General features: G+C 48.9%; 1 protein-coding gene across 1 annotated transcript in view; it reads left to right on the plus strand.

Moving 5' to 3' along the window:
- SHPRH (SNF2 histone linker PHD RING helicase) overlaps nucleotides 1-12722 on the plus strand; it is a 131841-nt gene that overhangs the window by 94138 nt on the left and 24981 nt on the right. Inside the window, exon 25 of the mRNA XM_024219896.2 lies at nucleotides 9573-9761. Coding sequence (XP_024075664.1) covers nucleotides 9573-9761 — 189 coding nt within the window. The remainder of the gene's footprint in view (nucleotides 1-9572; nucleotides 9762-12722) is intronic.

The raw sequence follows: 12722 nt of genomic DNA on the forward strand, positions 1-12722 counted from the left end.
GGCTGAATATCGTCTCTCGTCACATTTCTAATATAGCAAAACATTATATATTTAACAGATACACCAGGACAAATTATACAACTGGATGGACATTTAAAAAAAATCATTCTGTCCAAATCCAGAATTACCAAATTTTGTCCATATCTGAACTGTAGTAACTTAAATGTAGTTCAGCTCAAGATTATTACACTGGTTAATTCACTGGAATTTCAGCACTGAAGCTTGCCGTTCACAGAATGATAAAAATCAATAGAGGTTGGCATGTGTCAGCTCACTACTGAGGTGCATTGGCAGAGATGTATGGGGAGCTTGTCCATTGCTGACTATATTATACATAATTCTCTAGCTGTTCTTTCAGTCTCTCTTTTTTATCAAATAAAATAAATGTAATAAACACTGCTTTCTGGTAGGTCAGGGATTCTTCTTGGCAGCTTACATGCTAATCAAGAAGTAGATTGTCTTCCTTAATATACTGTGTACTTAGTCACATAGTGTTCGGTATCTACTGTTGTTGAGTATATATTTTATTTTTTTCTTCTGAGGGTAGATAACTTTAAAGAAATGGATACTAGCTGTTCTTCTTCGAGTAGTGTCCCTATGGGTGCTCCACTGTAGGTGCGGTAGAGTCCCTATGCCCGGGATTGGAGATCTTTGATAGCAATGCCTGTTGGGCTGCACATGCGCTTCTCCCCATGTCACGCTGTGAGCAGCATCTATATAGCACTGTGTGGTCCAACTGCCCTCAGTTCCTTCTCGACCACCCTTGGTCTGGGACGGAATCCTGAGCAGAGCCCTTAAGACTTCTGTAGTACCTTTAGAACAGTAGTGTTTCCGTTGTAGCTTTGTAGTTTTTAGCCATTTTATTTAATTTCTTTCTTCCCCCTTTAAATTTTTTTCCCCTTTGTTCTTTCCTCCCTGTTAGTCTTTAGATTAGTGAAGGTTTCCCTTTTTCTATGCCCTTCCCTACCAGGGAGTTCTACCTTCTCTGGGTTATGCCCGGATCCAAGAGGTGCCACTCATGTTGTGAGGCCATCCCTATGAGTGACAGTCACTCACAGTGTACACACTGCTTGGGTAGGGGTTACATATCACAAAAGTGCACCTGCTGCCTCAAATTGAATGCAGAAAGGACCATAAACTGAGACTAAAACTTTTATTAATGGAGAGCTCACAGCAACCAGTCTCAAACCCTGGCCTGATACCTCTAGACTACATTTTAAAACTTAAAAGATCAGGATTGTCCACAAGCTCTGTTTGCGTACATCTGGCCATCATTACTGCATTCCACCCACTAACAAAAAGATTCCTTAAGGGCCTTCAAAATATTTACCCTCAAATACAAGACCCCACCGCTCTGTTGGGATCCCAGTCTAGTTTTGCACTGTCTCACCAGCCCTCCATTTGAGTTCATGGCAACTTGCTCCTCCATACACCTATCTATGAAAACAGCATTTCTTGTCGCCATCACATCCGCCCAACTGGTAGGAGAAATAGGTGCTCTCACGGTGTAAAAGATTGTGTACAGAGAGTACAAAGATAAGGTCACGCTATGACCACACCCAAAATTCTTTACCTAAAGTACCGTCCTCTTTCCATCTAAACCAACCTATCCACCTTCGCTCCTTTCCGAAACCACATGCCAACCAGCATGAAGCCGCACTACACACCTTGGATGTCAGACGAGCATTAGCCTTTTATCTTGACAGGACTAAATCATTCAAGCAATCACCAGGCTTATTCCTCTCTATTGCTGAAAGATCAAAGGGATCAGCCATATCCAAACAACATCTATCAAAAAGGAGTGCATACACCTTTGCTATCAATGACACAAGTTTCGACCACAACCAGGAACTCGGATGCATTCCACTCACTTGCTGTCCACCTCGATAGCCTTTTTAAACAACATGTCGATTACTGACACTTGTAAGGTGGCCACCTGGGCATCCACAGATACCTTTAGTCAACACTATGTGATTACCCATGACGCAGCATCAGAGGCCTTACCAGGACACACCGTCCTATCCTCCTTAGAAGGCGTCACTCCGAAGTCCCTGCCTTCCATCTAGGGACACTGCTTTACAGTCACCAACAGTGGAGCACCTATAGGGACACTACTTGAAAAAGAAGAGACAGTTACCCTGTGCAGTAACTGAGGTTCTTTGAGATGCGTGTTCCTATAGTGCTCCACTACCTGCCCTCCTCCCCTCTGCTTTGGAGTTAAAATGTAGACTGCAACAGAGATGGAACTGAGGGCGCTTGGACCTCACAGCACTAGATAGATGCTGCTCACGGTGTGAGATAGGGAGCAGCACATTGGGGCCCAACTGTCACTACTACCAAAGATCTCCAATCCCGGACGCAGGGACGCTACCACACCTACAGTGGAGCACCCATAGGGACACACATCTGGAAAAACCTCACTTACGGCACAGGGTGAGTAACCGTCTCTTCTTCTTTGAGTGATTGCTCATGTGTATTCCACAATAGGTGTGCGTGCTCGCCACATGCACCGGTGTCGGAAGTTTTTCCCCTAGCAGTACCGGTAGGGGAGCACCCCTAGCAACCCCTGGAGTGGTGCCTCTATGGTATGGTATAAAGGGTGCTGCACGCTCCCCCCACCCTCAGTTACTTCTTGCCACCAGTGAAGGTGCTTTGGAACTGCTCTGCTCCAGCTTTGCTGGAGCTTGTCCCCAGAACTTGTTCGTTCAGTGTATGTGATCTGTAGTTAGTACTCGATTAGTTTTAGTTTAGTTTAGCTAGTGCGCCCGGGCAGGGGCATGCCCCGCACCCCAAGTTTTAAGTCATGCGACACTTGTAGGCGCCCGATGCCAGTGAGTGATCCACATGCGGACTGTTAACGCTGTCTGGGTGAAACCCATATCAGCGATTGCTGCAAGATTTGCAAGTCGTTTAAGCCTCGGACCAAGAGAGAGACACATTAGGCTCCGGGCTATCCTCATGGAGTCAGCGTTGACCCCGACTCTGGCACGCCGCTCCGAGTCGGCACCGGGCACCATGGTGTCAGTGCGCGACGACCCCCCAGTGCCATCCACTAGTCAACGCTGCTCCCCGTCCACGGGGCATGCAAAGAAGGCTAAGAAGAGGCCTTCTCTGCTGCAGCACCGGAGTAAATCTGGGGCAGAGACTAGACCCATGTTGGGCAGTCCTCAATCCCCATCGACCTCTAGGCCTCCGACTCAAGTCGAGCAGAGTAGCCCGGCCCATTCGGACACGCTTCCCCGGATGTCCGGATGCCCTCCACGCCAGAGGCCCTGTAGGCGGCCCAGGACGTGATGTCCATGCCGGCACCAGGAGCGCCGCCAATGTTGGCCCTGAAGTCCAGAGGCAAGCCGCCACTGGGATCTCCGCAGTCGCCCCCGACTCGGTACCGGTCTCGGTCGAGGGAACATTCCCGACACTGCCGCTCAGCAACCATTCTGTGCATAGTCCACGTGGGTTGCCGTCGACTCCCACCAGGTTGTCTGGCTGCATTCCGTCTGACAGAGACTCTGGGCACCGCTCTGCCTTGAGGAGCGGACACCGACGTGACCAAGGCAGACGTAGCCGAAGGTCCTTGTCTCAGAGGGGCTATCATAGCTGGTTGCGACACAAACGTCGATGCCATTCCCATTCGTCGTTTCGCTCTAGGACTCTGCTACGGCACTGCTCCCGCAGCTCCGAGCGTCAATCGCCGGCGATTCGCCGTCCTGGATCTGCCCACCAGAGCCGATCACAGAGCAGCTGCTACCGGCAGTACCGTTTCTCCGCGTCGGAGTCGTGGTCTCGGGGTTGGAACTGCTCCCAGCACCACTGCTCTTCCCGTTCCAGGGACAGCGGCAGGTTGTACGTCAGCCCAGCCTCCCTTCGTAGCCATCCATCGATGGGTCAGGCCAGCCAGGCCAAACAGCCAGCTCCGCCAGTGCCACAGCAGGTGCAGTGGCACCAGGCCCCCGTGGCCTGCCCAGTGGTACCAGTGGGCACCGTGGCCCTCGACGCAGCCCCCGGTGGGGGCTCGCTCGGTGGCCGGAGCATCAGAACGGCCATCTGCCTCCCTCTCCCGACCTCCGAGGAAGGAGTCAGTGGGACGTACATCCTTGGTGCCATGCCCTGGGGACCCTCCGGTGTCGGTGGACATGCAAAGTACCGTGCCTGCCTCCTCACCCTCCCCTGATGAGGCGATTACGGCCCCTCCTCCCTCCATCCTGCTGGAGGACTCTAAAGCCCACCAAGAGCTATTGAAAAGGGTGGCATCAAACCTCAATCTTCAGGCAGAGGAGCTGGAGGAGACATCGGACTCGTTTTTTAACGTCCTGTCCACCTCGGTACCGGGCATGGTGGCCTTGCCTCTCCACGAAGGGGTGGCGAAAATTTCAAATGCCCCGTGGAAAACCTCAGCCTCATTGGCCCCCATCTCTAAGAAAGCGGAACGCAAGTATTTTGTGCCCACCAAAGGGCATGAATACCTATACACCCACCCTGCTCAAGGATTCAAGGAGGCTGGATTAATTTGGGAGGAAAATTTATTTATCCTCGAGCTTCCAGCTATGGGTGGTGAACCATCAGGTTCTCCTGGGCTGGTATGTGTTCAATCTGTGGTGCTCTCTGCCCAAGTTCGATGACTCCCTCCAGGAGCGTGACAGGAAGGAGTTCAAAGCACTGGTGGAGGAGGGTACAGCAGCTGCCAGGGCAACCCTGGATGCAACGGACACAGCCGGGCGGTCCATGGCCTCCGCGGTGTCCATAAGAAGGGCGTCGTGGCTCCTGCTTTCTGGGCTGTCCAGTGAGGTGCAGACCTCTTGCAGGACCTCCCGTTTGACAGTAAAGCTCTGTTTGTGGAACAAACGGATATAAAACTGAATGGCCTGAAAGACTCCCACACCACGCTTCAGACTTTGAGCCTCTGTGTTCCAGCTCCAGCTAAACCCAAGTTTAAGCCACAGCAGGCTCCCGCCCAGGCCACCCACTCTAAATATGAGTCCCCTTTATAAAAAGTCACGGGACAATAAGAAGCACCCGCAGAGGCAGTCTCAGTCTGCCCCCCAGCCTGGGTCCTCCAAAGGCAAATAGACAGGGAAACGGCGGTTTTGATGGGACGCCCGGGGGCGCCCTACCAGTTCTCATCAGGGATCCACCCACAATAAAGCTTCCCTTCTCCAACCGGTTGTGTGCTTTCCTCCCGGAATGGTCACAGCTGACCTCAGACCGATGGGTCCTCAACACCATCTCCTGGGGTTACACCCTCCAGTTTACCTCTACCCTGCCCAACCACCCTCTGCCCCCATCCCTCCTGGGGGACCCCTCTCACGAGGCTCTGCTCAAGCAGGAGGTGGGGTGGCTCCTTGGCCTAGGAGTGGTGGAAAGGGTGCCAGCGGAGTTCAAACGCAAGGGGTACTACTCCCGCTCTTTCCTTATCCCGAAGACCAAAGGTCCATCCTGGACCTGCGAGGCCTGAACCAGTACGTGGTAAAGCTCAAGTTCCGCATGGAATCCCTGGCCTCCATCATCCCCTCCCTGGATCCCGGGGACTGGTACACTGCCCTCGATCTGCAGGACGCGTACTTCCACATTCATATATTCAAGAGGCACAGATGCTTCCTCCGTTTCACGGTTGGGCAGGAACACTACCAATTTACAGTCCTCCCGTTTGACCTGTCCACTGCCCCCAAGATGTTTACAAAGTGTATGTTGGTCGTGGCGGCCTACCTCAGGTGCCATGGGGTCCAGATCTTCCCCTCTCTGGACGACTGGCTGGTCAAGGGCAGCTCCTGGTCGCAGGTGCAGGATCATGTGGCGTTCCTTCTGTCCATGTGCGCTACTCTGGGCCTGTTGGTAAATGACACCAAGTCCACGTTAGTCCCGGTACAATGCATAGATTTTATTGGGATGGTCCTGGATGCCACGTTGGACAGAGCCTCCCTCCCACCAGACAGGTTTGAGACCCTGAAAGGGCTCATCGACATGATCACAAGGTTTCCAGTGACAACAGCCAGAGAGTGTCTCCAGCTCTAGGGGCACATGTCGGCGTGCACATATGTGGCCTGCCACGCCAGACTCAGGATGAGGCCCGTCCAGCTCTGATTGGCCTCGGCGTTCTCCCAGGCCTGAGACAGGATGGACAAAGTCCTCACTGTGCTTGAACCAGTGATCGCCTCCCTCCAATGGTGGTGGTCCCCGGGGAACATGCTTCACGGGATCCCGTTCAGAGGCAGGGCCCCGTCAATGGAACTGGTGTCCGATGCATCGGGCCTGGGGTGGGGAGCTCCTGTGCGGGACGTTCAGACTCAAGGTCTGTGGTCTGCGCAGGACATGGCCCTCCACATAAATGTCAAGGAGCTCAGGGTGGTCGGTCTGGCGTGCATGGCCTTCCCCTTGCACCTGCAGGGCCGGGAGGTCAGGGTTCTCACGGACAACACGGCCCCAATGTTTTTCATCAGCAGGCAAGGTGGGGCCCGTTCCTCTGCCAGGAAGCCCTCAGGCTGTGGGACTTCTGTATAGCCCACTACATTTGCCTACAGGCCTTCCACCTACCGGACAACCGGAACTCATGGGTGGATCGCTTGAGCAGGGACTTCTCCTCTCAGCACGAGTGATCTCTTTCCCCCAAAGGTGGTGCACAGACTTTTCCAAGAGTGGGGAACTCCCCAGGTGGACCTGTTCGTGACTCGGCAGAACTGTTGCTGTTCCCGGTTCTACTCCGGGGGGGCTAGGATGGGGCACTATTTCCAATGCGTTCTTCCTGTCCTAGTCAGGCCAGCTTCTCTGTGCCCTCCCCCCGATCCCGCTGATAGATAATGATGGATAGGGCCCGGGTCCTCCTGATTGCCCTGGCGTGGCCCAGGCAGCATTGGTACGGGACCCTCACGAGCCTGGCGGTTGCCCCGCTGTGGCCGTCCCACCTGGACCTGCTCTCCCAGGACCAGGGCTGCCTCCTCCACCCCGACCTACCAGCACTCCACCTCACGGCGTGGCTGCTCAATAGTTAGGCCGGGAGGAAAGAACGTGCTTGGAAGGGGTTCAGCGCGTCCTCTTGGAAAGTAGGCGACCCTCCACGCGCCGAGCCTACTTGGCAAAGTGGTCTCGGTTTTCCTGATGGGCAGATGAGTGGGACGTTTCCCCCATGGCTGCCCTGATCCAGCTCATTTTGGACTACCTTCTTCATCTTAGGGCCCAGGGCCTGGCGCCCTCGTCCGTCAAGGTGCACTTGGTGGCCATATCGGCCTTCCACCCACCGGTGCAGGGCCACACGGTATTCTCCCATGCTATGACTCGCCGATTCCTTAAGGGATTGGATCGTCTTTTCCCGTACGTTCGGCCCCCAGTCCCCTCACGGGCCCCCCGTTTAAGCGCTGGCTACGTGCTCCTGGTTGCACCTCTCGTGGAAGGTAGCCTTCCTGGTGGTGATCACGTCGGATAGGCGGGTCTCGGAACTGAGGGCCCTGACTTCCGAGCCCCCGTACACGGTATTCCGTAAGGATAAGGTCCAGCTCCACCCACATCCTTCGTTCCTCCCGAAGGTGGTCTCTGCCTACCACATGAGTCAGGACATTTTCCTGCCGGTCCTCTGCCCCAAGCCCCATGCGTCCAGTGAGGAGTGCCGCCTCCACATGCTGGATGTGAGACAGGCTCTGGCCTTTTTACCTGGAGCGGACTAAGCCATTCAGGAAGTCCTCGTAGCTGTTCATCGCCTCGGCCGAATGCATGACAGGTCGGCCGATCTCCACTCTCCAACTGGATCACCTTGTGCATCCGTACCTGCTATGACCTGGTGGGAATTCCCCCGCCGTCAATTGTGAGGGCACGCTCGACTAGGACGTAGGCCTCTTCGGCTGCCTTTTTAGCCCATGTCCCCATTCCATGTCCAATTCAGGACATTTGCAGGGCTGCCACATGGTCTTTGGTTCACTCGTTCACCTCGCATTATGCAATCATCTTCCAGACCAGCGAGGATGCCGGGTTTGTGAACTCCTACCCACCTCTAACAGATATAGCTTGGAATCCCCTATTGTGGAATACACATGAGCAATCACTCGAAGAAAAGACAGTTGCCTTTTCTGTAACTGGTGTTCTTCAAGATGTGTTGTTCGTGTCTATTCCACATCCCGCCCTCCTTCCCCTCTGTCGGAGTTGTCTGTCAAGAAGGAACTGAGGGTGGGGGGAGCACGCAGCACCCCTTATACCGCACCATGGAGGCGCCACTCCAGGGGTCGCTAGGGGCGCTCCCCTACGGGTACTGCTAGGGGAAATATTCCGACATCAATGCACATGGCGAGCACGCACACTTATTGTGGAATAGACATGAGCAACACATCTTGAAGAACACCAGTTACGGAAAAGGTAACTGTTTTTTCAGAAACAAATAATAATTGATAGAATAAATATCAATAATCTAGATTCTTTTTCAGAACTAAAAAAGCCAGAATTTTGGAGTGAATTTACTGAAAAATATTTTATTTTGGCAGCTAGCTTATGGGATTTGTCGTCCTATGACTTTAAGTGCAGGTACAGCATGGGTAATGGTAGCTTTTGCTACACTGGCCTACCAATGTGCTAGTGGATTTTAACCAGTGACCTAAGATTGAAAGCTTCATGTCCCCTTTTCAATCCCCCTGTATTATCCAATCCCTCAGAAATTTTTCTTCTATACAGTATAATGTCTTAAAGCTGCATTTCTATAAGTGGTGTCTTTGGACCCCTAGTGGTCCACATAGAGCTGGCTGGTCACATGGTGTTGACTCCTCCTTGTTTCCAGTTGCTAAAAAACCCATTAATTACAAAATATTCTTCTGTAAGGAATTCTTGTAGTTGCCATAGGGATGTCATATGATACCAGTTGATAGGGGAGGTGATCAGCACAATCATAAATAGAAGGGAAGGTGTCCACAACAAAATACTCCATTATCTTATAGTCCACACTCTAAAAAAAGGTTGAGAACTCCAGTTCACAATCTTCTTTCTTTATAAATAAAGGGGTGCCATTACACATAACTTAGTAATGATATACAAAAAATCAAAACATTGTTTCATGAGTTTTGGAGTAAGGATTGTGACTTTTGCTCTTAACAGGATTTATAAAAACAAAGCTTTTACAAAACTGAAGGCCAATAGAAATAGTCTGTAGATTTACAAACAGTTATTATTTAACAAATATTCTTTCTGTGATGTTTGCAACCTGGTTCCAGTGCATTAAATCCAAAAATAAAAAATTGGCTAGGCAATGATTTAAAAAAAAGTAAAACTGACTTGTCTAATTTTACTTTTTATACTGAGAGATATGCAAATAGTAAACAGCATAAATAGTACAGTTGGTTGGAAATTTTCACAAAATTATCCCTTTCTGTTGGAAAACTTCAAAAATCAAAATTTTTCAACCAATTCTAATTAAATAATTTAAATATTTTTCTAGAATTTCTTCTGTTTTAATAATCTAAAGTGTTATTTTTCATAAAGGTAAGGAAATGTTTTAAATAATTTAACCAAATTATATATCTGAATTTTTTCTTGTGTGTGTATATATAAGAAGAAGAAAGTGGTTTTATATTGTATTGTTGTTCCTCTTATATTTCCCTATCTAGTGGGCAGTGCTGACATGTGGACATTGCTTCTGTAATGAGTGCATAGCTATTATTATAGAGCAGTACAGTGTTGGCACCCGCAGAAGTTCGATTAAATGTGCCATCTGCAGGCAGACAACTTCTCATAAAGAAATATCCTACGTCTTCACTGCAGAGACTGCAAACCAGGAGGATGATATTCCTGTGAAGGTAATTTGCCATATGTAGCGTATCTTGGCCCATCTGTTTAGAGATGCACACTTAGTATGCAACAGAGCGTGTGCATGCTCGATTTTGGCATGCAAACCCAAAATATGTGTTCACGAGTGGTGTTCGTTCATAAGCATGTAGGGTTTTTTCCCCCATTCCAGCTGGGTGTGATTTACGTGCACCTTTTTGATAATATGGTCCTCACTTTTATTCTCTTCTCAAATTTAGACAACTGGAAGCTAACGATGAAGTAAACATTTTAATTTTTCTTAAACACAAAATCCATGTTAGTTACCCGCTTAAAGAACAGACGTGCCACATGTGATGGCATCAAAGATCAGATGTTTTGGAAGGATGCTTTTAAATGTCTGATTGAAGTCTGTTAGAGATGAGTTACAAAACTATACTTTTTTTTAAAACTAGATAAATAGTTGTCTTTCATGTGAAAATAAAATCTGAAAGCCAGAACCTAAATAGAAACAGCCTTTATTGTGCTTTAATGAGGGTTTTCGTAACATCTCATCTCCTGTAAAAACAGACACATAAACATATAAAGGGCTGTGGACAACCTGCTTGGAAGATGGGTGAATGATTGGCTTTTTGTAGCTACCTCCTGTAGCTCTCGTAATTTTTTGGGGGGGTGAGGGGGAGGCAATTCTGCAGCCTTTTTTTCAGATGAGTAGCACTTTCTTAGGAAAACTTGTTGCATCTTTATTTTTAACCAGTTTGTAACCAAACAGCTAAATCTTGATTTACCAGAGATCTGAATTTTGTTCCTGAATCTGGTTTCCGCACCTCTGTGAGTGGTACAGATTTAGGTTTATGGACTTTATGGATAGCCATGAAAGATTAGCTGCTGTTCAGACTATAGTGGTTTTAAAGGATAAGAAGTTATGTTTTTTCCTTTATCTTTTTTTAAAACATTGCTCAGTGAAGATTAACATATACAGCATCAACTGTGGAACACTGTAGGCAGTCAATACTGTTGAGGAAACTACCCCCAGTAGTAGGCATTATGCCTGCTAGTAAGCATTTGCAGGGTCAGTCTTATTATGTGGTTCAGCTGTTTGTTTATTTAATTCTAGAGTGGATTCATGTAAAACTCTCCTTTCAATTCCTTCCTAACATTGTTTCCAGCATGTGGCTGCTTTCTTTCTCCATGGTGAAAAGATGGAGTCTGCAGCTCCATCCCTCCTCCATCTACTTTGCTTGCTGATTAGTCGGGTTTGATTCAGGGTTACTGAGTGTACAAAGTTCTCAGCCTCAGATTTTTAAAGCTATTAGGTGGTGTTGTGCTCAGAGTTACATCACCTAAGACTTACTTTCAAAAGAGATTTAGGTACTTAGGAGCCAAAATCCTATTAATTATTTGTATTACAGTAGCGCCTAGAAGCCCTAATCATAGATTCGCATCCCATTGTGATAGGCACAAACACACAACAAAAAGACAGTCACTGCCCTGAAGAGCTTACCATCAGAGTAATTACTGAGCTGTGTGACCTGTTAAGGCAGTTGAAACTGGCTGGTTCTTTGTCCCAAGAGTCCAGGGTTCCTTTCTATACCACTTTTTCCTTGAGATTGTCCATCTGAGTCCTTGTGCAGCTGTATTGAAGGCTTTTGGAGAAATCTTCCCATTAAGGTGTGTTCCTTCTTTGCCATTTTTGTCTTTTCCTGATGACAGAGTTTGTTTGGAGAGGGGTTATTTTTTTGGATTTTAAGTAATGTTTTGGGATCCCTAGGCTGCTGGGCCAGAAATATATTCATTTTTGTTTTACAATGGTAGTTTTATAAAATTCTAGTTTAAAAAGAAAACAAAACTGATAACTTATGGTGGTTGAAAAAACATGGATGAGGAGCCTGGATTTAAAATACAGTGGTAGAGAGTCTGGTTGTTTGGCAATGATTTCACTGAGGAAATTAAGGATATGTCTACCCTGGAGCTAGCGATGTAATTCCCAAATCAGGTATACATACATGCAATAGCTTTGATTGAATTAGCACACTAAAAACATCATGGTAGCTGCAGTGGCACAGACAGCAGGATGAGCTAGCTACCCCGAGTACAATCCTGTCAGAGACCCTGGATATAGATTCGGGTAGCTGCCCCATCACACCACCCACACCACTGTGACTACACTGCTATTTCACACTACCTTGATAAAAGCTAGCATGCAAATGTCTGCCTGAGCTGGAAATTAACCTTCAGTGTGGCATACCCTAAGCCAGGAGTCTCAAACACGCGGCCCGTGGAGTTATTTCCTGCAGCCCGGCATAGGCACCGACTCCACCGGCAGCCAAGCTTCCTCCTCTTCCCACCCCCCGCGAGCGCACCGCGTCCCCGCTCCTCTGTCTACCTCCCAGCACAAAACAGCTGTTTGGCGGCGCTTAGGACTTTCCAGGAGGGAGGAGCGGGGACGCAGCGCGCTCAGGGGAGGAGGCGGGGCTAGGGTGAGGATTTGGGGAAGGGGTTGGAATAGAGGCTGGGGGGGGTGGAGTTGGGGCAGGGACTTTGGGGAAGGGGTTGAAATGGGGGCGGGGAAGGGGTGGGAAGAGGTGGGGTGGGGGAGGGGCCTCATGGACTAGACAAGCAGTCTGAGGTATGAAGTTCAGCATGTATGATTCTTTGCTGTGAGTAGTTGGGAAGAATGTTTAAAAGTGGCAACGTATTTTGTATGAATAGTTACTTTAAAAAGTTCCTGCCATTACAGCTGTGTCGATAGACTGTTAGTGCAGATCATCATCAGTGTTACTGACCACTGGAATAGTTACAGGTGTTTATATTTTATTAAAACCCCTCTTCACATTACAGTTTTAAAAAAGTTAATACATTGACTTTTAATAGCATACTATATTACTCTTCATTTTTTTCATTTTTGACTATACTTTTGTATCATCGTATGAAAAGGGTTCAGTGATGCAGCCCTCGGGCCAGTGTACCAGTCCTCATGTGGCTCTCATGGT

The sequence above is a fragment of the Terrapene carolina genome, unplaced genomic scaffold (genome assembly GCF_002925995.2).
Source record: "Terrapene carolina triunguis isolate 2854851 unplaced genomic scaffold, T_m_triunguis-2.0 Scaffold85, whole genome shotgun sequence".
NCBI classification, from domain to species: domain Eukaryota; kingdom Metazoa; phylum Chordata; order Testudines; family Emydidae; genus Terrapene; species Terrapene triunguis.